The 27,469-nt window shown below is 51.3% G+C and overlaps 1 protein-coding gene across 7 annotated transcripts in view; it reads right to left on the bottom strand.

Annotated features, from left to right (window-relative positions):
• Window positions 1-5,880: 5,880 nt before the first annotated feature.
• The window catches only part of Ralgapa2 (Ral GTPase activating protein catalytic subunit alpha 2), a 256,314-nt gene continuing 234,725 nt past the window's right edge, over window positions 5,881-27,469 (bottom strand). For 3 of the 7 annotated variants that reach the window (XM_063248621.1, XM_063248620.1, XM_063248622.1), the window contains 2 exons: window positions 22,117-22,238; window positions 10,547-21,297 (listed from right to left, as the gene is read on the bottom strand). In XM_063248621.1, coding sequence (XP_063104691.1) covers window positions 21,272-21,297; window positions 22,117-22,238 — 148 coding nt within the window. In that variant the 3' untranslated portion in view covers window positions 10,547-21,271. The other 4 variants (XM_063248618.1, XM_063248619.1, XM_063248616.1 and 1 more) reach the window with 4 other exon arrangements.

Genomic DNA, 27,469 nt, shown 5'->3' with positions numbered 1-27,469 from the left:
ATTGACTGAACAACAGCAGTTATTTATTAAATCTAATTACTCATGGAATTCAGCAGCAGTTTGGCTGGACGGTTCTAGTTTGGGATCCCTCAGGAAGTTGTCCTTAGTTGTCAGCCAGAGCTGTGACCAGCTGAGGGCTGACAGGGCACAGCTCCCTCACATGGCTGCTGGTCTCCACTGCATAGCTTGGTGTCCTCACAGCACCATGGCTCTGCCAGAGCAAACCATCCATGAGTCCACGGTGGAGACCGAGATGCTGATGACCCAATCCGAGGAGCCACCGCTTTGCCATGTACTGCGGGTCCCGGGGGCAGTGCTCACTGGGGCCTCTCAGGCTGGCTACCAGTCAGTCTGAGTCTCCCACCACAGGTGGGGAAATAAGTGAAAGGGCATTTGAGAAGTGAGTGTGCAAGGCCACATATGAGACTGTGGCTGGGGTGTGAAGCCAGTGATACCTGTTCTTCAGGCCCATGTTCCTCTCCAATCAACAATGAAGGGTGAATTTATGGTAAATTTTGATGGATTTATGTAAGTAACTTCCTAAAACCAAGAAATTCTTTGGGGGAAACATTGATCATGGGGTGGACATGCTGAATGAGAGGTCTTTTTTTTTTTTGGATCAACACTTCATTTTATTATGGCTGAAATTATGCTTTTCACCTGAGGCTTTGCCTGAGTGTCCCCCATTTTTAAAACATTTTCCTTAACTTGATGGGTGATTTAATTTCTCTTATATAGACATAAGATGTGGATCCTAGTTTTGTTTTAAGAAATATAACCACAAAACTGAGTTTACAGAATCCTAAAATGATCACCCAGGCTACTGGTCAGTCTAATGATCATATAGGCTCAATTTGAGCTGCCATAGCACAGTGTTATGGACTGAGTGGCTGAACTGGAGGAATTTGTTTCTCATAGGTCTTGAGGCTGGAGACAAGGGACAGTTGATTTGGTTCTCCACCAAAAGCCTTCCCTCCATGTCTTCATGGGGCGCTTTCTGTAGGCCCACTAGTCCCATCGTGTGGCTCCAGCTTCATGACTTCATCCAAATCTAACCACCTCCCAAAGGCCTCAGGTCTTAATTCCATGACCCCAAGGGTTTGGGATCTAGCATGTGGATTCCTGGCGCATGAGCAGTTAATAAAAATTACACACGCTCCCTGACTCAGTACATTACCCATTACTACATCTATTATTATAATGAAAGAGACAAGTTAATCAGCTTATAACAAGGTCTATTTGACGCATGGTTTTAGAAGTTTTAGCCCATGTGGGTGGACCTTGTTGCTTTTGTGCATTATGGTGGGGAATGGTGAAATCTTCTCATCTTGTGGTAGGGAAATGAAGAGAGGAGTGGAAAGAGACCAAGGTTCCAGAGTCCTTTGGGAGGGCTCAGGGCAGTGACCTCTAACTTCCAAGCAGGCCCCACCTCTTAAAATTCCTACCTCCTCCCAGTGATGACATGCTGGGGGCCCAGAACTTAGCAGCTGGCCTCCAGGGAACATTGAGATTAAAAGTATAGCACTCCGTAGCTTCCTGCTGGAAATGTATCTTACCAAAATAAAAGCAGCAATGTTTCAGAATGTAAGTGTGAGGGTTTTTATCACAGGCATTCTAGGTATCACAGACATTGGAAGCCACTTTACTGGCCACAGATGAGCTGAATGAAGTCAGGGACTTCTATGGGAAGGGATTAGATGCAACTGCTACACATGACAACCCAGAGGGACAGGTGTTGTGGCATGTTATAAAGTTTAAAAAGAACACTGTAAAAAAACGTGTGCTGTGGGCTGGGGATTTAGCTCAGTGGCACAAGCACCTGCCTGACAAGTGTGAGGTCATGAGTTCGATCCCTAGTAACAAAAAAAAAAAGTTTTTGTTTCTGTCTAAAAGAAAACTGTGTGTGCATGTGTGAATCTGGAGCAGGCTTTTCCTCTAGACAGAGTATTCTTTTGAATATATCACAGGATGTATGGCTTTTCATCGCTGGGACAAACACGTGAGGAGCCAACCCAAAGCGTAGAATGATCTGCTGTGGCCCACGCTTTCACGGGCCAGTCCAGGGCTGCTGGTTCTGCTGCTATGGGCCTGCGGTGAGGTGGAAGGGTGCAGCGAAGCAGAGCTGCTCACCTCATGGAGGTCTGGAAGCACAGAGGGCAAGGAAGCCAAAGAGAAAGGCGCCCCAAAGATGTAGCCCCCATGACTTCACGCTTCCACTAAGCCCCGCTTCCTCCGTCTCCCTCACTTCCTGATAATGCCATCAATGTGATCTTAGCGATGCATGAAGCCACAGATGCAGTTAAGAGGCACGGGTCCATTCACCTTCTGAAGGTCCCACTTCTGGACACAAAACTTCTGGGGGGTATTTTAGGGCCCAAACCATACCAGGGGGTTTGTAATAGAAGAAAAAAAAAAGTAGGGGCTATCTGACATACCACACAAATCCATCCTTTGGCTAGTTCATTAAAACCTCAGTGCATGTGAATATATCTGCCTACCTTAGGGGAAAATACCCTGAGTTTTCCTATGGACATCACAGCTGGAGAGGGTTGCCCTTCCTGGTGCCTGAAAGGAAGAAGCTGAAACCTCCCTGAAGGAAGGCTGTGAAATAACTCTCCCCAGGGGGCTGCTATCAGCCCCCCACACAGACAAATGGGTGATGTCTTTTAAAAGGCAACAGATGAGGCCCTAATGCGCAGCTTTCACCGCTCACACTTGTGGGGAGAGAGGCCGCTGCAGATGCCGGCAGATTGGGGTGTGGGGTAGGTGTTCCTGCGGCCCCTTGTGTGCACTTAGCCCATGCTCATCTCTCAGGGAATATTGATCAGAAGTGCTCACCTCTCCATCCCAGGAACATAATGCAGCCTGTAAGTATTCACGGAAAAAGCTTTCCTTGGCCAGGCTATTTTCTGAAGTCAAAAAGATCCTTTCAGGATCTGTAATAGCAAGCCCTTCCCTCTTCACACCGTTGGCAAAAAGCACACTGCTGAGCTCAGACTCCAGAACCCCTCACCAAGGCAGGAGCTGAGTGGGACCTATTCACACAGCCCGGCCTCTGTCACTGGCAGCAACCACATAATGGGGTGGGGGGAAGATTAAAAGTCACACATGTCAAGAAACATGGGAAGGACACTTTGATTCCACAATTACCTATTTATCTGCTGCTTTTCTTAAAATAATGTTTTAAACAGAATTTCCAATTACATCTGTAGCAAAGCCTGATATCTAAGGCAGCACATCTTGTGTAGATATTGAAAAAAATCCAATTAGTGTTTTTCACATCTGATGTGGTAAAAAAGAAAGGATGCTTCCTGGTTTCTGACTTTTGTTCTATAAAAGGCAGACCCTTCCAGACAAAAAAAAAATCTCCCCACTCATCTACCTATGAATGATAGATCATTCATCCATCACTTAGCTCTGATTAACTGTTCAATTAACTCGCAGTGGTAGGACTGAACCCAGGGCCTTGTGCACGCCAGGTAAGTGCATTGTGAAGGCAAATACTCCTCACCGTGACTACTTATCCTGAGACCCTTATTCTCATCCAGCTTAAGGGATGTAGGTAGTGCAAATGTTTTCAATTTCTAATTCTAACAATAACAAAAAGAAGCAAGTTCTCTCTCTCTCGCTCTCCAGAAAGACTCTTGCTCCCTGCCGAGGCTGGGCTGGGGGCAGGGAAGGATATCTTCATGTGCCAACCCCTGCGTCACTGTCACCAGCCAGTGTCCAGTCCCAAGGTCTGGAGGGGATGGGAGCTCCCACAGTGGCACGGGAACCCCACCAGGGGCTTCAGATACAAGTCCCATTCGCTGTGCTTAGGGTGCCTGTTGCTGCTGCTTCTGCTGCAGGGCCCGACAGGATGCTGCGCTCCGAGGCAACACACACTCTCGAGCAGGCCACAGTGAGGGCTTGACAAGCAGGTTGGCCCTGAGGGTGGAGTGCAGTGACCTTCCAGAGCTGCGGCTTACCTGGGCACAGGGCTTTGCCTCCAGCTCTACTCTTCAGGAAAGACAGAGCACACTGTCCTTCAGCAAGGCCCTGCTCAGGGCTTCTGGCTCAGACGGTGCAGTCTGGCCAGGCGAGTGAGAGTCCTGGGAAAGCCTCCCAGTGCGAGCACCCTGCCTGTGCTGTGCTAGTCCTCGAAGCTTCAGGGACACTTTTACAATGGCCAAAAGGGGTAAGGAAATGACACATTCAACAAATAGGCTAGGAACTGGTGAGGAGCAGGGACGGGGGGGGGGGCACCGAGGGGCAAGGAGCGAGGCTCCTGCCTGGAGCAGCACTTTTAGCCATGTGAACCCAGACAGCTGACAGCTTTCGGCCTTGGTGCTGTTAGCACCTGAGGAAGCCAAATATGCACGGATGAAACTCACTCTGTGCTCCACTTCTACAGCATTCATAGTTTGGTTTGGAAAGTGAAATTCAGTCAAATCTATGCCCATTTATAGAAGAGCAATGCAACGAGTGCACTTCGACATAAATTATTTAAAGAATCAAAGAGACCATAGCTTAGACACAAGCAAGGCATCCCACGCTTGTGCCGATGCATGCGAAGTGGACAGCACCATGGCCATGGCTCCCCATGGGAAGATGATTAACTCTGACCTTTCCCTGGGACACTTACGGAATCTTACTATGGCCAGGGCGTAACTTGGGAGTGTTTTTGCATTAAATTCTTGCACCAGGCAAAGACCAAGGTGTATCTACGACAGCACTGCTTATGGCAATGGTTCTTTGGGGGTCACTTCGAGTTCAGTTCTTTTGGAAACTGTTGTTACATGATAGGGCCCGGGGTTTGACGTGTGATCTGAAGATGACCTGGTCCCCTACAGGAAGCAGGTATCATGCAGGAAACCCTCTTTCTCTGCTGTAGGAAAGCTTCTTAACAGGCTTTTGTAACAATAGCCTTTGAATTCTAGGCAACCAGATCTGACAAGCACTGCAGAATTGGCCCAAGGGATGCCCTGGACTCCTCCCCAGATGCATTGCTAGTGAAAGGCAGGAGACAGTCCCAAAGAGCCCCTCCGTCAAGGAATGCTCCCTAGCCCCAACTCTGAGGCCCCACTTCCCTGAGCACCAGAGTGTCCAGGCTCAGGCTCCCCACTTCATCTGCAGCTGTGCCCTCTGGATAGTTAAGGAAGGTGGGGCTAGGGTAACAGAACTGGAGGCACAGGGTTGGGGGCTCCAGCTTCCTGCACAAGATGGTCTGTGCTGGGAACCACTGCTTCACGGAGCCCCCATGTGTCCCAGTGAGCTTCCTACAGGGATCAAAATCTTATAAGCATGACATCCCCATGTGTGCTGGCTTTGCCTGTCCATCAGAAGTGAAAGGCCAATTGGTTCAAATCCCATGGGACTTCCAGGAACCTTTGGCCATTCCCCTCAGGTAATTGATCCATCTTGAAAGTCACAGGTACTCAATGAACGTTTGCAAAGTGGATGAGCGAATGACTTTACAAACGGCTGCCCAGTGTAGTGAGCGTCCCGACACTGTCTAGAGGCAATGACTGGGGCCAGCCTGCAGCACTGCGGCCGGTGTCCTGAGGCAGTTGTGCCAGCAGGACACCATGTCACTGCTCGCCTCTCAGGACTTACAAGCCCCATGGGCCTCCTGCTCACTGGGCACATGGTCTGGACCATGAGAAGGTGGTCGGCACAAGGGGACTGGGGGGTGTGGGGAGAGGCGGTGACACTGGGCTCTGGGTGGTGACACCAGACTGGGGCCAGCTCTTAGCAGTCCCATCAGGAACCACGGGGTCAGTTTTGCTTATGTGTGTGAACTTCCCTCTCCTGGTACCAGATACCATGTTGGACATATATAGGGTCTCTGGTTTAAAAACCATTTTTGAACAATGGTATCCAACAAAAACACAAACCGCCTTTTGAATTAGATGCCAGGGTAAACTTTATTTTCCTACAAACTATGAGGCCGACAGGAACATACAGCACCTTATGTGCTGCATCTCCACTTACTAAATCATCACAGTCAGAACTGAAGGGGGAAGACAGTGAAGTGGAGAACCAGGTGGCATCAGCAGTGAGCCATGTACTGTCCCAGAGCACAGCTCTCTTTGTGGAGTGTATCCTGTATCACACGCGCACATACGTACACGCACACTTGTGTCTGCAGGTGTGTTAGCTGAGAAGGTCTCTACCACCTCAGAACTTACTAGAGGTGTGGGACGGTAGGGAAATCCAATAAAACAAAAATTAAATGACACACTGTAACTTAATTTACCATATTTATCAAATTGTCCCCTATTTACATGTACTAAACACTGCAGATCTGAGAACACAGGGAACATTCCTCAATGTGCATGTCATACATAGGCATGGAGCATAGCCACAGCGATGGTTGCTTCGTGCTGAATGTCCCCTTCGGTAGATATAAACCACTCAGCTCCACACAGGATGTCACAGGAAGTTTCAAAGGATTTAGGAACCTCCTCTTGCAACAAGCAGATCAGGTCACTGGTGGGTGGTGGCGGTGCTGGGGTTGACAGGGACTTGCATGGGTCTCCGGATCTGTGTGCCCTCTTGTGTGTAAGGTTAAGGGCCCAGGGAACAACTCACCTCACAAGGTAGTGGGGCCCACCTGCAGTTCCTTGGAGCTGTGCACTGAAGACGTGTGCAATGGCTGCTCGCCTGGGTCACATTTCTTCATGCTCAAGGCTTGGTTACTTTTAAAAAGTCATCATTTGTGGAATTACTAATTTTTTTATACAAAAACTGATCAGTGAGATTTTACACACACAGCTTTGCTCTGATGGAAGCCTGAAAACCAGCGTGTGGGGTTGGGGAAAGAGCCCCCCTGTCTGAGGCCACGTGTGCCTCTCTATCTGAGGCCAGTGAGGGCCACTGTGTGTGCAGATGCCGAATGCTCCCCAGGAGGTGGTGTGTCAGCATTGTGGCTGGGAGGGGCCAAGTGACCCTGGCAATTTTGCTAAAAGGCATTTATTACAAAAACACAATATTTGCTTTTCTAACTGGAAAAAAGATCTTCATTACTTCAATTTTCCACCCCAAATAACAAAAACGACCAAGTCACATGTTTCAAACAACATGGCTGCCAGACTCCCGGCTTCACATTCTGCCTCCAAACCAAAACTGCTCCTTCGATGCCAGACTGGACTCCAGGACTAGGGCTGCGGCTGTCATCAGGATTACACAGAGGCTGAGTTCTTTGCTATTTGGAATTGCATTTTCTACTCCCAGGTCAAGAGTCCAATTCCAGAGCATCTGTGTTGGCACCTGGAGCAGAGCAGACCTGGTCACCTGCCAACATCCTCAGAACATAGCCCAGAGTGATGATGGTCAGTGGTCACCTGGAATGCCATCTTGAGTGGGACATTGCCATCTTCAGGCCTGGATAGCCCTGCCTACAAGGTCTGCCTTCTGACAGGGACGCCACTCAGTCTTTTCTCACATCTCAGATCACCCACGCCTGGCTCCCAAGCTGCCCTTGTCCTGCATGAGTCACTGTATGCCAAAGAAACACTACAGCTGCTGGGAACCTGGCCCGGCAGGCAACGTGCAGGTGTGTGCAGGGCAGCGGTGGGACAGGGACGGGGCCCAAGGCCTGTATCCCGGGATGCTTGCTTTGGTGTTTGAGGAGCTGAGCTGCACTGTGGCCAGCAACTGTCCTTGTCCTGCAGGAGCTGGTCACCTGCCAACATCCTTACGAGGACCTGGATTTCTAGTGAGCTCAGGGTGCTCTGGGACAGGAACATGAATGTGACATAATCCTGCTGTGCTAGAGGCTACAAGCACCAGGTGGAAGTGGTAAATCTCCCTGGGAAGGACCCCACGGAGAGCCATTGTCACCAGGATGAAATTTCTGAGTAAATTATGATCCTAACATGTGAAGGGGAAATCCTCACATGGAAAATTTTGCCCACAGTAACTGAACTTCATCAGCCCCTCTGGGATGGGTGGTCGCATTTCTGAATGGGGCATCAACTGCCCTCCTTGGGATCATTCTCATGCCCATGGCAGCCACTTGTCTCAGGTTGTTGTTGCCTTTTTTTCTTCTTTGGAATTCAGAAGTTTGTGAAGACACAGCCCCGTCTGGAAGTTCCATGTGACCTTTCTGAGGTCTGCATGCAGCCACATCTGCTGGGAGCTCCAGGTCTGGGAGTTCAGGGTATCTGCCTGTTTTCTCGATAGCAGGGCTCTCCCAGGGTGGCACTTGGAGTGGGGGCCACAGTACCTGCAGAGGACCGATATTGGCTTGTGGCAGTTGCCAGAGGTCCTGTGCTAGACAGAAAGGGAAGCTGTTTGATGACCTCTCCTGCAGCCCATGCAGTGCCTGCACAGCACTCTGTGGACCGAATCAGCCTGCAAATGCCTGTCCTGCTGGCCTTTGCCCTGGCTTTCCCTGCAGCCTAACAGAAGCAGTGAAGTTTTCCAGGCAATTGGGAAGGACGGCATGGAGAGAGAAGGCATCTGAAGACAGCGAGAAGAAGGGGCAGGAAGCAGTGCTGGGCCGATGGCAGAGCCAGTGAGACTTCCCAGAAGCACGCGGCCCAGCCGTGTCTCTGGATCCCAGTGTGTTTACAGATGCTATTTTACACCCTGAGCTGCTACTTCTATTCCCCAAGGGGCTGCGACAAGAGGTCAGGACTGAATTGCTTGTCTGAATGAGTCTGGATGAACGCGCAGCTATTGGGCACCGAGAGAAACAGAATAAAATTAAAACGCTGCTCTATACCCTGGAGGCCAGGCCGGGGGTGCCAGGGCCCAGGGGGGTTCAGGAATGCTGCTGCAATACCTGGCCTCGGTTGCCAGCCCCGTCCCCCAGGACCCCGTGATGAGTGCATGGTTTCATCACCTCCCTCCTGAGTGGTCCCTCTGCTGGGGACTGGGGTATAGGGCTCCCAGCTCCTCGAGGCCCCAGCTCCAAACTCATTCCAGGAGGATGAGCATCTGCAGACAGTGTCAACACCCCCCATCCCTCTCATTTCTAGGGCACAGCCTGAATCAAGGCTCCAACCTTGCCTGGGCTGCCGCCTCCATGGGTATTCTCCACTCTGGCTCCAATTGAGGCTGGGGGAGGCCAGATGGACAGGGCTTAGGTGATTTCAGAGGGAGACACCTTCCTGCAGGCAGGAGGCCCTGGGTTCCACACCCAGTGCCATGAGGAAAAATGAAAAAACCAGGTGGCTCTGGACCTTTCAACGGTCTCTCAGCATTGTGGCTGTAGGTGTGAGTGAGTGACCCTAGCCTGCGGGCCGAAGGGGAAATGCACGGGACTTAACCCCAGAAAACACCCAACTTGTGCCCAACCCACTGCTGGCATCAGGGCAGATGGTTCAGAGACACGGAGGAAGGGCAGAACCTTTACTCTGTACCTTGCCCCATGCTGTGACCACCCACAGGGACAGGCAAGGCCAGCAGTATCCCTCAACCAGGTGGACATGATGCTGCAGTGAAGCCCCAGGCTTCTGAAGGCAGGGTACTGGCTGGGGTGAAAGGCAAAGCCACTCTGGAGCCAGGCAATAGCTGGTGCCACCACACCCCAAGGACTAGCCCAACCTCTTCCCTGGCGTATCCAGGCCCAGGTCCATGATTCCTATGTGTCCCTTGCGCCTGGGATGGGGGGGCAGGGAGCACGGCTCAGGGCTGGGGTGGGACACAGGGAGCACTGAGGGGCCTGTGAGCAGAAGCCTTTGCACTGTGGACGCCCTGTGGGGGTGACACAGCCCTGTTCTCCCCGACCCACTGAGAGCTCCTAAGCCTTTGGGCCAACCTCAGAGCCTGGTAGGGTACAGTGAGGGGCCAGGCAGAGTGACAGCATGGGATGCACAGGGTTAGAACTGGCACTTGGACCAGCCTTGGGCCTGGACTCTAGTGTCCTGCTGGGGCGACCTGGTGGGCACAACACTCACCCAGCTTTCTCCTTCAAGTGGCAGCGCCACTATTTCCCATACAGCTCCTCATGCCCAGGAAGTCTGTGTGCCTTGCTTTTCAGCCAGCTATACCAATGGGCTGCTGTCCACTGCAGACCACAGGCAGGGCTGGACCCCTGGCCCAACATTGGAAGCCCAGGCCCAAGGTCACACCTGCTCCAGCGACCTGCCTTATGGATCCTAGACTAGTTTTCCACCTTCTGTCCCCCAGCATTTGTCTGCTTCTCCACTCTAGCTGGTCCCCTTACCCTCAAAGCTGGCTCTCCTGGCTGGAGGCCACATGTGCCCCACCCTATCGGCCTATTCCCAGTCCTTTTCCTCTGGGGATGTGCAACACAAAAGGGGGTGGCCCCATGCCATTGGGATCCCTGCAGCCCCGCACACAAAGGGTGGCAACAAAGATGTTTCCTGGGTGGCAGGTGCTGGTGTCAGGTTCCGCAGGGTACACAAGCAGGAGAGAGCAGGTGAGGTGGGCACAGGGCAGAGCAGGCAGGGCCTGGCAAGCAGCCATGCTGGCGGCAGAGAAGCCTGTGGGGCGTCACCCCTTCCCCAAGTGGGTGGCTGGGCAGATCTGAGGAAGTAGCAGGCTTACCTGACTCAGGTACCGTAACAAGGCCTCTCTGAATTCTAATCTGCAAGGAAAGAGCATAAATCCAGTGAATATGAGCTTGCCCAACTGGCTGGTGCAGAACCTTCAGGAGCCTAGGATGACCCCAGGGCAGACCCTGCAGAAGCCCAAGACGATGCCAGGGATGCAGCCAGGGTCTTTTCCCAGTGCCCAAGCTCTCCTGACAGATTCCATCCCAATCAGGGTCACAGATAAAGAGGTTTTCAGCCAAGTATTTGGGACTCAAAGGAAGGCCTGGAAAACCGCTGAATGCCCTGGGCTGCTTGCAGGTTTCTGAACTGTGCAGAGTGTGTCAGCCCACGCTGGGATCCCTGGCTGCAGCACACAGGGAGGTGACTGTGTGGTACAGTCAGATTATGAGCTCACTCTCAGCCCAGGGAGCAGGGTCTCAGTGTCTCTATACAACATGACAGGTGTCTCCTCTCCGTACCTCTACTCCACTTTATGTCACTGCAGAGCTTCCTAGCTGAGGCACCCCCTTTTTGAGGGGCATTTTATCTCAACCCCAACTCTCTGGAATGTAGTGTCACCTTGCAGTCTGGACAGAGACTACCCATCAGTGACATGGACTGATGTCCGTATGGCTATAGCTGGAAATGGGCCTTCTGCAGCCCCTTTGCAGGGCCTGGCATGGGGCCAGTCTGGCATCCAGCTGTGGTCCAGGATGCTGGGGGCTGGAGAGGCCCAGTCTCTTGGTAGGGTCTCCTGAAGACACAAGCACCTCTGTGATGACATTTCCAATCCCCTGACATGCACTCAGCACTGTGGCCCTGAAGGGAGACTGCCCAGGGCTAGGAGTTCCAGTAACACTGGACCCCAGATGACCCGGGGCTTTCCGTGTTCCCTGACTAGTGCCGACCATGCACAATGCTGCTCCACGTGACCCAAGCTGCTTTGGATGGAGCTGGTGGCAGGCAGCAGACTGGGATCTCTGGCTGATGGGTCCCCAAGGTCCTCCTCCAGGGGAGGGGCTTCTGCTTTTTTAAAGCACCACACTGTGCACACCCTCCCAAGTGCACTGGGGTGGCTGGGACCAGGGGCTCCTTGACCTAGCTCCCTGCAGCCCCAGCCTGGCTGTGCTATGCACCCAGACCCTGATTGGTGGACACCGAGAAGGCAGATGGTGCGCTGACAATGGAGGACTTGTTTGTAATTGCTGATGAGGAAGGGCCGCTCCTCTCCCAAGTGTCCCCAGACGCAGCCTGGTGTGGTGTGCTGGGCCACAAAGAAGGGCTCAGCAACTGCCAGGCCACGGCTTCGGACAGAGATGTGAGGCAGAGGCAGCTGGTGCTCCAGTGTCGCCTGGCCTTGACATACAGGCAGCACTCCTGCAGGGTGGGGTCCCAGGCACCAGGACGGGGAGACTGTCCACTTCCCACACATCTCTAGGGCGCAGTGCAAAGCTGTAGCTACCCTGTGCACCCCTAGAGAAGCAGATAGAACAAGACCGGAGGCACGTGGCACCTGAGAACAGGGGAGTGTCTCCAAGCACAGCTCTTCCATCTTTTCATCAGCTGGGCACAGATATGCACCAGATACAGTGCAGGCTCTGTGCCATCCCCGTGAAGGAAGCAAGCAGCAGCTCTGCTTTGGGCTCTGGCAGATGGCAAGGAGTTACACTTACAGTTCAGGCAGAAATGCTTTCTACGTAAACTCAAACTCCATGACTATAAAGGAACACACAGTCTCATGGTGCTCCTGGAGATGGGGACACTTCCCATAGGATCCAGGCTGGGTGCTAATGGGAAAAACAAAGTTGAGAGACACTGGGTTCCAAGGCTGTGTGTGTCCCGAAGGTGATGTCACTCTTGACCTCAGTGTTAGGTGCTGGGAGAACAGGGGAGACTCCAAGGCTTTCACTCTGATGCTCAACCCATTGTGCATCTGGAGGACCCAGCAGTCACTTTCCAGAAAGGTGCTCTTTGGGCCTGGTGCATGATGCCTTTGATGCCCTGGATATGGAGACCCAGGGAATAACAGGCCCGGTGGAGATGGGCTGTGCCCTCGTAGGTCTGCCTGGCAAATGCTCTGAGACCTGTGAGTCTTCCTGGTGCCTTTTCTCCAGCTGTGCTCACTGGCACAACAGAGGAGCAAGGTGAGAAGCAAACTTCCTGACTTGGAGGAAAGCCTGCCGAGGATGGCCACCCAGGTTAATGCTGAGCAGGGTCAGACAGAAGAGTGTGGTCCAGAGTATTGAGGAAGGATGCTGACTTGGGCTGGCACAGGCACGGGGAGACACCCCAACCAGGGTGGCAGTTACTCCCAGTGCTCACTGTCGTAGCAGAAGGCAGGCAGGCGGAGCAGGACCAGAGCTGCCTGAGATGTTCAGAGCCTTGGAATGGCTTGGGGAGGAACCTGGTGGTGGGTGACCCTGCACATGCAGCCACACTGGTGGGGCCAGGGATGCCAGCCTAATGAACATCTCCAAAGGCCTGGGGATGGCTTCCGGGCTTCCAGTTGGGCAATAGTGGCTTCTGGTGGGCTGGCCCTGGCTCTGGGCTTGGTTTCCTCTGTTTGGTCACTGACCTTGTCCATCAGCTCTGCTTCTGCAGCACAAAACTAGGGAAGCTGGACCACCAGGAAGGAAGAGAATAGGGGACAGGTAACAGCCTGTTTGTGCGCTGATGCAACATTGAGAGTAGTGGCTGTTCATGGGGAAACATTTTCACACTTTTCTCTTTCCTTTCCCCACCTGTAATGTACTTTTAAGACACATGATTACATTTGAGCCCAGTGTGGTAGCAACACCTGTAATCCCAGCACTTGAAGGCTGAAGCAGGAGGACCAGTACAAATTTGAGACCAGCCTGAGATACACTGTGAATTTAAGGCCAGCCTGAACACAGGTTACATGAAACTTTGTCTCACATAACCAAAGTGCTGTGACTGAATGACACATTTAAAACAAGGATCTTAGTGTCAGCCTTCTCAGCAGGCTGCATGTGTGAGCGGAGAGGTGTGTAGACCCTCTCAGCTCACACAAAGCACAAGTGCCAAGCTTTTAGTTCTGTGGCCATGGCAGGTGCCCATGTCATCAGACCAAAGCCACCCCAGCGAGTGGCAGGGCTGTGCCCAACAGCCCCAAGGAGAAGACAGTCCTAATGTCTCAAGGATGGAGGACAACGTATGACACCTGCTGCAACATGGGTGAGCCTTGAGAATGTGCTAGGGGACCTTGGTCACCAAAGTCACAGGCTGCAAAATTTACTCCTACAAAATGCCCAGAACAGGTGCAGTGAAGAGACAAAAGTGGATTGGTGGTGACCCAGGATTGGGGATGGCTGGGGGAATGGGGCTGAGTGGAGCGGATGTGGTTCTTAGTTGGAAATGTCTTAGAAGGGGGCTGGTGGAGGTGGAGGTCTTGATGTACACTGGGGTGAGGTCCCATCCAGTCACGTGCTGTCAGTGCCTGCAGCAGTGCAGGCCAAGACCTCTCCTCCAGGCCGCTGCTACCACAGAGGCCAAAGGGAGCTTTCAGAGTGGGCTGAGCACATGGCCCCACAGCTGCCACAGGTGCCCGGCTTGTTAGGGCACCAGCCTGAAGCCCCTCCCTGCTACTTCGCGCTCCCTGAATGTGCCGGGAAGCTGCATCTGTGCCCTGTCCTTGGCTCCTCGCTGACCTCCTTCTCTTCTTGGACCTTCCTCAGCCCCATTTAAAATGCACTTCTGCCCCATGTGCCTGCTCAGGCCCTGCCCTTGCCACAGTAGACTTTTTCGCCTTCCCCACCTGGGAAGCTATGTCCACAGCTGTGGGGAACGACTGCTTGAAGGCCCGACTCGCGGGCTGTGCAGGGCATTCTGTGACTCCAGGTCTCAGCACCCAGCCATGGTATAGCAGAGGCAGCCCAGGGGCGGAGGCCTCCCTCTCCCTTCTGTGGAGTCCTTTGCTTCGGACTGCCATTCAACTCTGCCCATGGGTATATACTGCCTGCCTGGATGTGGCCCAGCTGGTTCGGCCAGCGTAGCTGCACTGTCTCTCCTGGGGCAATGCATTCAGGGACAGCGGCTCTGGTACCCCAAGGTCAGTAGAGCAGGACCCTCACAGATCAGCCCATCCTGCTCGGGAGTATGGATATCACAGCTGCACAAGCACAGGGTGACTCCGGTGTGGGGTACAGTTAGGCAAAATATGTCCCTTGCATTGGGATCCCATTGCCTCAGGTTCTGCTCTGGGCCTGTCCCGGTCTCTTGCATCTGTCTCCCCATTGGGAAAGCACTTGCCACTGAGCGGGACCCTTAGCCCTGGCCTCACATCCTCTCAGGGACTAAAGAGAGCTTTCCTTTCCCGTGCTCTCTGCTCCCAGGCAGAAGCGCTGCAGAGAAACAAATTCCCACCATGTGCACGGGGTAGATTCTCTCTCTTGTCCCCCTCCCTTCCTTTTACCTTTCCTTCTTGCAGCAAAACTGAGGGGCACATTGCCCATCTTTAAGAATTTGTTTTCCTCTCTTGCCTTTTGTGGGAATTTGAAGAGAAAATGAACCACCCAGCTTTTCTCTTTGCTGCGCTACTCACGGGTCTGGTCCTGGCTCTCCCACCTCAGCTCTCCAGAAAAGCATCCGGTAAAATAACTTCCTTCTCTCCACCCGCAGGCTTAGGTGCCAAGGAAAAGCTTCTGTGCGGCCTCTGCTCTGGTTGCTAAACAGAAATGTGAGCAAAACCATTGCGTCTTCCAGGAACCCTGCAGCTGCAGCTGCACTCAGACAACCTTCTGGGCCAGGCGACACTGGGCCATCATGTGGCCCACAAGGATTGTGACCTGGGCATCAGGAGCTCCAGCTTCCCCTCAGCTCTCAAGGTTATTTCAAATGAGCTTTAATTAAGACTCATTTCCAAAAACCACCTCCGAGGAAAATTCCTGGTACCTGCAGCCATCTCCTGGCAACTGTCCTGGTGTCCCCAGAGCTGTAATTAGCAGCCGAGTAGGAGGAAGATGCCACCTGCCCTCCAGCCCTGCACGGCTGGGGTCGGGACTGTGGACACAGCCATGAGAGGGCCACCGCACCTTCCGGCACACCAGAAGCAGGTGTGCTGGATATGGCCCCTTCTTGCTCTGGGACTGCATGGCCCAACCTCAGCCCAGTCCCGGCCACAGCTGGCGGGGCTCTAGCAGGCAGCTCTTGCTCTCTGCTTGCTCTCTCCACACTTCCTATCCTCCTCCTCCTCCTCCTCCTCCTACTACTACTACTTCATCAGCACTACTTTTAATTTTTTTCTCATACAGGGTCTTGCTAAGTAGCCAAGTTCTCCAGGCTAGGCCTGAACTCCCAATCTTCCTGCCTCAGCCTTTCGGAGTGCTGGGATCAGGCAAGTTGCTCCTTGCTCTTATTCTTGTCTGTAGGCTCCCAGGCATCTTGGTTCTTAGCTGCTGAGTGGCACATTCAAATCCCCTGGCAGGATGACTGGTGGATGCTTTTGTACACATGAGTACATTGCTACCTCTCCCAGAGTCACAAGGCAGGTGGCACAGCCCCTCTGAGGGGACCCTCTACCCCTAGTTAACCCAAGCCACCCCAAGCTAACCCATCACCATAGTGATGGCTACAGCTATAGAATCTGGGTTGATTAACAAGTGGCCCAATGGCTCCTAGTAGCAGCTCTTCTCCAATAAGGCTCCCTTCTCTTCAGGCCTACATGAGGCCCCTGAAGTCCTCTGTGTCACCTCAAGTCCTTAGGCCCATCTTGCACAGCGGCAGCTACTGGTGTGAGGGAGCCAACTCAGAGACAAGCAGCAGCATTGTGGGCCCACAGATCACATGGAAAAAGTGTCCATCTCACTTTTTTGTCCCAGACCAGACCCAGAGGACACCAAGAGTCTTTTAAAAGGATGGAGGGATGAATAAGCAGAAGGCAGACCGCTATGGGCAGTGAGGCCAACAAGGGACCTTCCTCCTAGCGCTGCCTGCAGAAGCTTCTCACATTGTCTCAGTTCCTCATGACCAGGCTGCCCGATCAGGTCTGGCCATGGTGCTCACCACAGGCCCACTTTCTCCAACAGATGGGAGGGGAGGGGACAGTGGATGCACAACTACAGGTGTCTGCTTTCTGTCTTGCACGAGGCCCCGCAGGCCATGTCTGGAGACACCTGTACCACTCACAGAACAGGTGCTTTTTTCCATGCCCTCTGGCTGCAAGTGTCATCCTCTGCAGAATTTGCTGGGGGTAAAGACTCAGGTCCACTGAGCACAGTAAGCTGGCCTTAGGATGGAGCCACATAGCCTGCTGCACACCGCATACTGAGGACACTGCAGTGCAGGAATTCCAGAGCACCGTGCAGCGAGGCAACAGGGTGAGGGTGTAAAAACTTTCTATTAATGCTTTGGCATGAAGCAACAGCAATACTCTTTTTAAGAGTAAAGCAAAAGCAGCTAACACTGAGCTTGATACGTGGATGGAAGATGTGGGCTGGGGCCAACAGGAAGGAGAGCGTCCTGTGGGATGTGAGCTGTCCATGGAGCTTTGGGGACACTGGCCAGCAACAGCCATGTGGGCTGCAGGCACAAGGGGCTGCTTGTGAGATCTGAAATTGCTGGTGATGTCTGAGAACCTGTATTTAAGGAAAAGGTCTGAATTTTCTGAATGGAGTCCCCTGGTGCAAGCCTGGCCTTTACTAAGAATGAGAGGCTGGCAGCCTGCGCTCTGACCATGGGATTGGACTGAGGAGAGTGAGGTGTCCAGGATCCTTGGCTGTTGCTTCATGGTGAGGTCTTCAGCCCAGTCAGTTCATGTGAAGGGTGATGCCTGAGTTTCTTGGGGTCCCTTCCAGCTCTATTTCAAGTAAGTAGGGATACTATGAGCAGTATACCAAGCTCCTCTGCCTCGGTCAGGGAGGTAACCCTGCAGGAGGGGCCTCAGGTGGGACCCTTTCGCATGGGACCCTAACAGGAACTGGTTTTGGAGAGCAGGGTGAGGGTTTACCTTATCTGCTTTTGGGGTTGAGTTGATTATTCACCGACCAGGGACAGAGCCAACAGGCTGGGCCTGTCAGGACCAGGGTACGAGGACATGCTGCCACATCCCAGGTGACACTGTGGAGGACATGGCAGGTTGCGTGGTGTTGGTGTGACCACTCCAGGCTGAGGCTGCTGAGGACCAGCCTGTGGCCCCTGCCCACAGTCACTTTGGGACCAGTGTGTGACACGGGAGCTTCTGTCTGCAGCTTTTCTTCTTGCTCTCTTCTTCCTCTTTCTTCTTCCTCTTTTCTTTTCTTTTTGTTTTTTCTTTCTTTTTTTTTTTTTTTTTTGGTGATACTGGGGATCAGACCCAGGACTTTCATACTGGCCTACAGCTCCAGTCCTTTTTTAAATTTTGAGATAGGGTCTTACTAAGTCACTAAGTTGTCCTGGCTGAGTTTGAACTTGTGATCCTCCTGCCTTAGCCACTTAGGATACTGAGTGCCATCATGCCCGGGTTTATCTGCAGCTTTTGTCAGATTTTATCGGCTACCAAAACTTCCCCAGTGACAACAGGCAGATTCTTTGGTAAAGTTCTACAAATACTAGGATATTCTGCTGTAGGAAAGAACCACAGCAGACTTGTATATGAGGCAGATGAAGGCAATCCTCCTTGAGACAGCCAGCGCAGGAGGGCAGAGATGGAAGTCTGCACTTGGGGACAATGAAAGAGTGGTGGCAGCATCTCCAGCTGACTCAGACTAATCTGCTTTAAACCTTGAACATGTCCTGTATTGACATGGCAGTACTGGATGGGGCAGGTGAGGCTCTGAATCCTGTGGCCCCTGCGACTGAGCCTACACAAGGGGAGGCTTTGCCCATTAGGCCTTGGAAACCATCAGCATTGGTATTTATGGCGCCTCAACAGCAAACAAAGGCTGTGCTCCCCCTGCTGGCCCTGGACAGCAGAACTGAGGTCGGGAGGTGACCTGGACACTGCTGGCATTTGTGCAGAGGCAGGGCCACCAGCGCACTGAGCAGAGTCTCATTTAATGCTGTCTTAGACATTCCTTGGGGCAAATGTCCATTGCCACCAACTTTTGATCACAGTACCGGAAACTCCTGAATTTAGGGGCTCAAAGAGATATCCTTATGCTCTGTGACCTCCACATTGCCAGCTGCAATTATAACTGAGATTGGGAATTCATTTTCAATAGACACAGTGGGATCCCCCCAGGTTTCGAGGTCTAGATGCAATCCTTAAAGCAGTTCTAGAAAAAAATCACAAGTGCAAGCAAAAGTTTCTTTTTCTTTGTTCTTTAAGAGCAGTTTCCAAAAGGTAAAGATGTATGCTGTTTGTGTCCTTTTCGATCCTGTGGAGCATTACACTGGATTCTCCAAGTCATTAGCATGCAAAAGAATGACCTCATGGTGAACAGATGCACTTGGCTAAGAGCTGCCCGGATGACATCAGTGCCTCCCTGCCAGCCACACAGGGCGCCTGGAGTTAACCCTTTGAAGGCTGCTTGGCTGCTTCCTTCCTCAGCACCACTTGCACCCCACCTCTGCTGCCCATGGTGTGTGGGTTAAATGCACATGGATGTGGGTGCACAGAATGTGCAGAGGTTAATGGCAAGCAGCACTGGAACGCTGGCTACCTTTCAAATTATGTATTCCCAGTCAGTAACAGATGGAATCAATAAAGGCGGCAAAGCACAGGGCTAGGTAAAGAAGCAGCTCAGCTCCTACTGTAAGCTGGGAGTCCTCAACATGTTAACAGATGGAGCAGATGCAAGGCGGCTATTTTTTTTTTTTTTTTAGTGCCGGGGATCGAACTTACGACCTGGAGATTGCTAAACAGGCACTTATGCGGCTGAGCTAAACCCTCAGCCCAAGGCAGCTGTTTTAAGACAATTTTTTCTAATTTGGAAAATGGGTGCTTTTCTGAAAACCTCCTGAGAAAAGGTGGGCCCTGTGTGCTAACGTTATCCCTCTATCCACCGTCAATCATGCGGAGGAAAGTGCAACTCAATCCCCTGCCCAGGCGCCCTGGGTGCAGGAACAGAGCAGTGGATATGGGGCACTAGCCAGCAATCTCCTCGTTGAGCACAAGTCAGGCCTGCAAAGGCTGCCGGGGCTTTCTGCCAAGGAGAGCTGCCCACTGACTTGTGTTACATGCAGTGTGGCATACACACAGTGTACAGGTGAGCCCTCTTCTTCTAGGACAAGGCCCTTGTCACGAGGATGCATAGAGAACATCAAGTCTCTTGCTTTTCAGGCCATGTACACATACATCTATGCCTGTGAGCAGGAGCCGAGACCTGGCTTGGTGACACTGAGGCCCAGGGCCCAAGTGCATGGTGGGAGCGTGAGTGGCTCAGGGTCACTTTTCCCAGTTGGCTCGTAGCTTGGGATAGCAGGTTGAACCTCGGCATTTTAGTTTATGCTGTTGGTTCATCAAGGGTTTGACTGTACTTGTCCCTGGAAATTCAAAGGCACAAGGAATACACGACATAGCACTCTCATCTGTAAGGGTAGTGGTAGAAGTAAAAGAGCACATACCCAGGAGAGGATATAGCCGTAGGGGCCCGTGTACCACACCGGATGCCCTGCCCCTGCCTAGCCATCACATTTCAGCTCCAACCGAGTTCCTGTCTACTTCCTCCTAACCATTAAGAGCAGCTGTGCTAAGTGCTAAGGGAACACCATACTCAGCTTTGGGGTCCCACTCTAGGATAGGTGCGACAGGTACATAAAAACCGTACCACTTGACACTGAAGCCTAAGCATTCCACTGCTAATGTGAAAGGAGAAAGAACTACCATTGGCTTTGATATTTCAAGTTTGGTTTCATGTTCCTTTTATTAAAGTTCCAATGCTCCACCCTTATGACACTGTCAGAATCTTCATTCTGCTAAGTAATTTAGAAAATATAAACTTCTTGAAGAAGTCTATCAACAGTCTTGTCCAACTGGAGATCACAGGACCTCAATTTTCTCCAGCAGTCTCACACACGAACTTCTAAAATTACATTATTTATAGGCATATATATATATAATAGAACCCCTCAGTATTTATTTCTAAAACATCTTAACAACCTTAAGATTATAAAAATTAAAGAATGTAAGCATCTAAGTATCATTTAATTTTTCCTTTAATTTTAAGAAATAAAATGACTTCTTCAGAATTAAAGAAAAAAAAAGGACCTGTACCAAAAAATCAAGTCCTAGTATCCTCGATGGGAAAAATCTGAATGAGATCTTTAAAAATCAGCGCACTACAGAGCCTTCCTGCTCTTTCAGTGAGAAATCTGAAACCATTTTAAATCTCTGGCCAGACTGGGTATGAAATCTTCATTTCCCTTGACACAGATTTTTTTTTTTTTGTCTTAGATAGGATATTGGCAGAGTGTATAAAAGAATTCAATTCACAGCTGTTCTACTTTTTTAAATGTAAGAAATGTTAATCAAAGCTTGAAGTCATAAGCTTTCCTCATGTTGTTTAGTATTCCAGTTCAGCAGAGATCAATAGAGACCATCCTGTGTTCCCGACGCCTCCCCAGGAAGCGCGCGATTATGTAAATCGCCCCCCACCTCTGCCAGGCTCTTATCTCCGGAGCCTTCTGCCTGCTGCTCCCTCCCGGCCTGCACAGGCTTCTCCTCTTATCTCCACACAAAGCTCGGAGGCCAGGACCACAGCCAGGGATGTTAAACAATGATGCATGGCTGATTTTATTTGGAAGTGATTTATTTCAGTGAATTTAATTTTTTCACTTTGTGTGTAAGATATTTGTTAACAAGTCAGGACGGGAGATGGAAGGCAGTGTTTGGAGACAATCAGCTCAGGTTAGAAATCTATCAGCACTCTCAGTCCTACAGAAACCAAGAAGACGAACGAGGATTTCAACACGTGTTGACTAAATATCCCATTTAACTCTCTGAAAGGCAATTAATCTGTAACTAGGTACAGAAATTTTCAAGAAATAATTCTGTCCTTTGAAAAAACAGTGATGTCATCAGTTTAAGTGGCAGTGTACTTTTTTCCAATTGGAAATAAAGAATAAGTGCCTAAAACCAAGAAAACCTATGGAAATGTTTGCAATTTTCTGCTGGCCTAATAAATGACAATGAATGTGAGCCATGGTCAAAACGGGCTCCACGCCAGGTGCGGCTAGGCTGGTGGCGTGCCCACATGACACCGGCCACTCCACAGAGGCGCGTGGCACAGTAATGACTGGCCCGGGGACACTGTCCCCGTGTCTCCTGTGTTAATCCCTGACCCCCAGTATCCTGGTTGCCTAATCCCCATTTAGCATTAGTAGCAACAGCTTCGACTGTGAGGAACTCCTTTTTGATAAGTAAGCACTGATTCTGGCGTTGCTTTTAAATAACATATTCCCAGCTCAGCAAGAAGTCCAGGCTCCTGAATGAACCAGGGCACACGACTGAGAAAAAGTTCATTAACCTTGCTAGATTTGGGGGTTAACAGGATAGCTGAAGAAAGGAAAGGAGCGAACAGCATGGATACAAAACAAATTAAAATGAATGTCATCGTTCCTTTTGATATTCATTAGTTGATTCAGAGGGAGAATGCTCTTCTTAAATTTGCAAGCATTTATCTGTGAAAAACAGGTGTACATCTGCTACTCGAATGCGTCTCAAGCATGAGAGGAGAATAATGCAGACACTCACCCGTTCCGCTGAGGGAGTAGCTGGGCGAGGGAGAGAAGACTTGGGCTGCAAAATCCTCGAATGTCATGACTTCGCGATGGTTCTGAATTATTGCTTCGAGATACAGCGCTCGCTCTTCATAGCTGCAGCCATCAGTTAAGGAGACAGACACATGTGCAGCCCGGCATGCTCAGCAGTGGCCGGCCGCCCAACTTTATTTAAAATAGTTATTTGACTTTCGCGTCTGCATGCAAAACACAGCCTCCCACAGGTTCTTTAGCATTTTGTCGGAAAACTAAATATCTTAATGAATCATAAGATTCTGCTGCTGAGACCTAAGTTTCTTAGACTTAGGTCTCAGAAATCATTCAACACTAGCATTAGTAAAAAATATGCAAGCCAATAGTTACAGAATGACACCAAAGCATCATTAATGTTGATTTAATGAAACAAAAACAAGAGGTGTGGATGGCAGTGGCATCTCCTTTCACCAGCAAGTGTGCAACAGTCTGCTCTTCACCTCCTGTTTGTGGGAGAAAACACTTCTCTGAGTACTGACCTCATGGGCTGATCTTTCAAGCAAGACCTGGTGACACAAGGGTGAACACATCTTTTAAAACATAAGGAAATGAAAGTTACCTCGAAGAGACCAGGACAGAGACGCACTCTGAAGGGGTGTAAGAGACTCTGTTAGAAGATAAGAACTCATATGTAGGAGAATCTAAGAAGAGTGCAAAATGCAACTAGAAAAAAAAAAAAAAAGAGTATTGGCTCCTAATTAAAACTGCAGCCTGGAACACACAGCATTCAAATGTGTAATCAAAAACCAGTCACCAATGAAACTTACAAGCGTAACACACCGAAGCAACTTTCCAGCTGTCTTAATAGGACCCCTGCGTGTGGCAGCCTTTCACAGGGCAGAAAGCAAATCTTCCCCTTTTGTGTGCAGCTTCTGCTCCTGGGAAGGTGACTCATGCACTCCCTACACCAGGGTAACGTCAGAACAGCACTCAGCCCTCCTGAGTTAATGCCCGGGAGGTCACCAGCGTAATGTCTCACTCTGCCCTTCCCGGTTACACATGCCACAGTTAAAAGACACGTTGCAGTCAGTCTGAAAACTGGCAGATTCTCCAGGAACACAGGGAACCTCTTGAAAAACATAAGTTGGTGACCTGTCCTTTCAGCAGAGCCCGTGTTCGTCAAACATTTGTCTGTTTTCTTTTAGCAAAGCGGGCACCCTGAAGGCTCCTCCTCCTCCTCCCCTACACATTCACAGGACAACTTCACACCACAGCAACCACAGCAACTTAGGAGTCACGTGTCACATATGGCTGCCTATATTTAAATCCAATTAATTACAATTTAACAATTCGGTCCCTCTGCCCCACTCACTGTATTTTAAGTGCTCAGCACTGGGCCAGGCCAGGGACTGCAGCACTGGTGGCTCAGAAAGTGGGCGGGCCCAACATCACAGAGGGTGACATGACCCCAGGACAGGAATCCTCCTCAATCTTACTGGATGCAACTTCAAAACAGAACAAAACAAAACAAACACCAAGCGATGCACACAGGCTTGAGGAGCTGTGAGCAGCCCATGATTTACGCACTTTCCTGCAGACAAGGCCTGGGCAGCCTGCGCGCAGCCGGCTCCTGGTGATTGGCCCTAATGAACAGCCTGCCGACTTCCTCAGTGTGCAGCGCCGGCCCTGCCCAGTCCTAGGGGGACCCACTAATGCCATTCGCATCTCATTATGAACATGCTTATTCTGCACAGCATTTGGCTGTCACTGAGGCCTGGCCCTCCTAGCACGGCCCCAGCAAGCCGCTGGTCGGGAACAGCAGGATGTCAGGCCTGAGTGGCTGTCTGGCGAACAGGCACTCTGACAGTAAGCTGGCACGTGCTGGCCCAGCAGGGGCTGAGCCAGGCGTGACAAATGACTCAAAGAGCTGAGCTAAACTTACGGCTGACAACCACCTGAGCCTTCGGGACTGCTCGGGACTGCTGCGGCCCACTGTCAACACCTGATTCATGGCTCCCCTCTCAGCCACGGCTGGCCGTGGACCTGCCTGGGTGGAGCTGGTGCGACATTCAAAGCCCTCGCCTGCCTGGCCTTGTGAGCCCCCACTGAACCTAACAAGGGGTGCTGTGGCATGAGCCCACGTCCCAGATGCTGTTGTCCCTCTGGCACAACTCTGTCCCTGTTAGCCCCGAAGGCAGGGTGCCTGGGAGGAAGTCTGCATTAACGGTCGCAGGAGGCAATGGCTGAGTCCTCAGAGTCTCTGACTCTTGCAGCCACAGAACAAGGAGGAAGTTGCAGCTCACAGACAGATTCCCCATCTTGCCATTCATGCCCTAGCCCGGTGCATGCTGCCCATGCTGCACTGTGTGCTAGTGGTGCTACGCTGGGTACTGTCATCTAGACAAACAGCCATTAAGGATTAGGGGAGACCAGGAGCTTGTCAGATGCACCCAGCTGGGGCATGTAATCACCACGACAAAGAGTAGCAAACAGCACCCTTCTGCCAGTGTGCAGAGGCAGAAAAGGAAATGACCTGGTGCCAAACGTGACTTTCCCGAGCAGCCTCACAAATGCAGCCTCAAGATTGGGATGGAATCTATCAGAACTAGCAGCAGGGCCATTTGGAGCAGTACTGTCTGAGGATTCCTCCTTCACACCTGAGGGCTTTGGTGCTGGCTGCACTCCTTAAGGTGGGGTGTGATAATGCAGGCATCAGGACCTGTGAAGTACACCTCACACAGAAGACACCTTCAGATGTGATCCGGACACTAAGCTGATGCCCACAGTCCTTGGACAGAGACCTCTGCCTAAGTGGGTGATGAAGCAGGCCCTGAGCACAGATCTGGGGGACCCCCCTTTTCAACGCCTTTGGGCTTCTGCCCGAAGAGCCCAGGAGCCAAAGTGCAACTTTACCTGGCTCTGAATCACCACCTCACTAAGAAATGTAGATTACTTTTTAAAGGAGTTTTCCTTTTCATTACTGAGTTCAGAGAGCATTCACATTATCAAATAGAAATCCATGGTGGCAGTTTCGTGCTTCACCAGGGGCCTGGCCCAGATGAGCTTAATCAGGGCTGCTGCACCACACTGTGACCCCGGGGCATGTCCCCGTGCTGGTTCTTTCCACCAAAAGCTTCAGCATCTGCTCTACTGAGTTGGCTGGGTATGAGGGCCTATGACGCAAACCTGTTCCCCAGATTTTACTCTGCTTATTATCTTTTAGAAATGATAGCAACAGCACAACAGGAAGGAGTTGCATTTCAGTAGGAGAAAGGCCTGGGTTTGAATTCTGACCCTTTTTCTACCAGAGCACAGGCAAAACACTCTGATGCTCAGGGGAAACATTGGCCAACAAACCTCCTTTCAAGAAGGACCTCATACACTAGCTGGCCTGTGGTTCCCACCTCACCGATTGGGAAAGTGTTCAGAGCCCAAGGGAGTCCCTCAGGTCCTAGCTAGACCCTGGAAGAACTGAGACGAGAGCTCAGATCTCCTGACCTTTCCTACTTCTGCCAGAGACCCTAAAGCACTGGGGTTAGGGTTAGGTCTCACGCAGGGCCGGAGCTACCCTCCTAAGAATGGCAAACTGATAGACTTAAATCTATGGGGCTGCAATTTGGTTAAGCTGTACTTCAGCCATAGACCAGGCCGATTTCTTAAAGTACAGAGAAGCCTGGAGTTACCCCACCTGCTCTCTCTCTAGCTATTTGGGCTATGCATTGGTGGCCAGCTGTTTGGCATCTTGACCTTTCACTTTGGAGTGACCTGAGAACTCTATATTGGAGTATGTTTTGTCAAAGAACCAAAAAGAAGAGTTTGGAAGAGGCAATATCACACAGCAGTGCGTTCAACCCTTCAGACTTGTTGCCCGGGCTACCCCTAAGTTTTTCAGTGTTGGATAAGATTCGAGATGGCAAAGTGGCCTCAGAGGAGGTGGCACCTGGTGGTGGGGCATGTACTGAACCCATCCATGCACAGGCTGCTTGTTTTCTTTCCTAACCCTGCAGCTCAGTGAACTGACACCAGGGAGCCCACAAGGGCCGACCTCACAACGGCCATTCTCTCATCCATGGTAGCCTTCTGTGGAGGAAAAGGAGGGGCCAGAACCATTGGGAGGCACCATCCACACTGCACAGCCATCTGTGAACCCAGAATACTGGGTGTGGAAAAGCTGGGGGCCTCCAGATGCACCTTATCTTAGACCTCCTCTTCTAGTCACCTGTGGCTGCTGTAAGTGACCACAAATGGGGTGCTTTGGAGGTTTTTCTCTCCCAGGCTGGGAAGCCAGGGCTCCTGAGCAGCAGGGCAGCAGTGGAAATCCTGTTCTTGCTTCTTCCTTTCCACAGAACTGCTCTGAACGACTGACGGGATGCAGAGGGTTACATTTGCTCAAATTCTGTGCGCACATGTGGACTGTGCACATCCTTTGTACATAGGACCCTCAAGGGCACAGATGGCTTGATGAAAAGTATGCAACTGCTCCACTTTCAAATGGAGAAGCCACCTACTCACAGTGCTCCTCTGTGCACAAGCTGAGCAGGGGCCAATAAGCACGAGGCCCAGCCAATCCCAGGGCCACAAAACCCAAACCCACATGAAATAATCAAGAAGAAATGCACACCAAGTGCTCACCTGGGCCAGTGGTGGGCATGTAAATAGGCCAGGACAGAGGCTGCAACTCCCAGTGGATAGAACAATGTTTAAAAACCCATTTGCAGCTGGGCGTGGTGGCACATGCCTGTCACCCCAGAACTACGGGAGGTTGAGGCAAGAGAATCACAAATTCAAACCTAGTCTAGACAATTTAGACTTTGCAAGATCCTGTCTCAAACTAAAAACTAAAGTACATGGGCTAGGTGGGTAGCTCTGGGTTCAATCCCCAGTGCCACAAAACAAAAACCAAAACAGAGAAGTTCACAGGGAAAGGCAAAGTATTGTTACCTTGGTGCCAGGACAGAAAGGTGCACCAGAGTGGGCTTGTGTTTGGTGAAGCAGCAAGAAGCAGACACCCTACTTGGGGTGAGGACCAACAGTTGGCTCACTTAGGAACAACATGAGCTGGAAGGAGCTGGCATGGAGGGAGGGATGTTGTGGAATGTGGGTAGGAAGAGAGCGTCGGGGGCGCGGATGCCGCATACTGGAGCTGTGTGAATGGCACAAGGCGAAGGGCAAGGCAGCCTCATGCCAGCATGTAGAGGGCCTGGAAGATGCCCTGCCAAGGAGCTCTCCTGTGCCTCCAGGCCTGAAGGTCAGTGCCCATGGGCACCTCTTGTTTACCCAACAGGCTTACTCCACCTTCAGATTTTACACTCATCCTCACATATTTTGGGAAGTGGATGGCATGCGTCTTTTGA

This window comes from Cavia porcellus, unplaced genomic scaffold (genome assembly GCF_034190915.1).
Source record: "Cavia porcellus strain 051 isolate PalLab524CR breed Dunkin Hartley unplaced genomic scaffold, mCavPor4.1 scaffold_5, whole genome shotgun sequence".
Lineage (NCBI taxonomy): Eukaryota > Metazoa > Chordata > Mammalia > Rodentia > Caviidae > Cavia > Cavia porcellus.
Note: the sequence above shows the minus strand (reverse complement) of the source record. Positions and strands in the feature narration are given on the sequence as shown.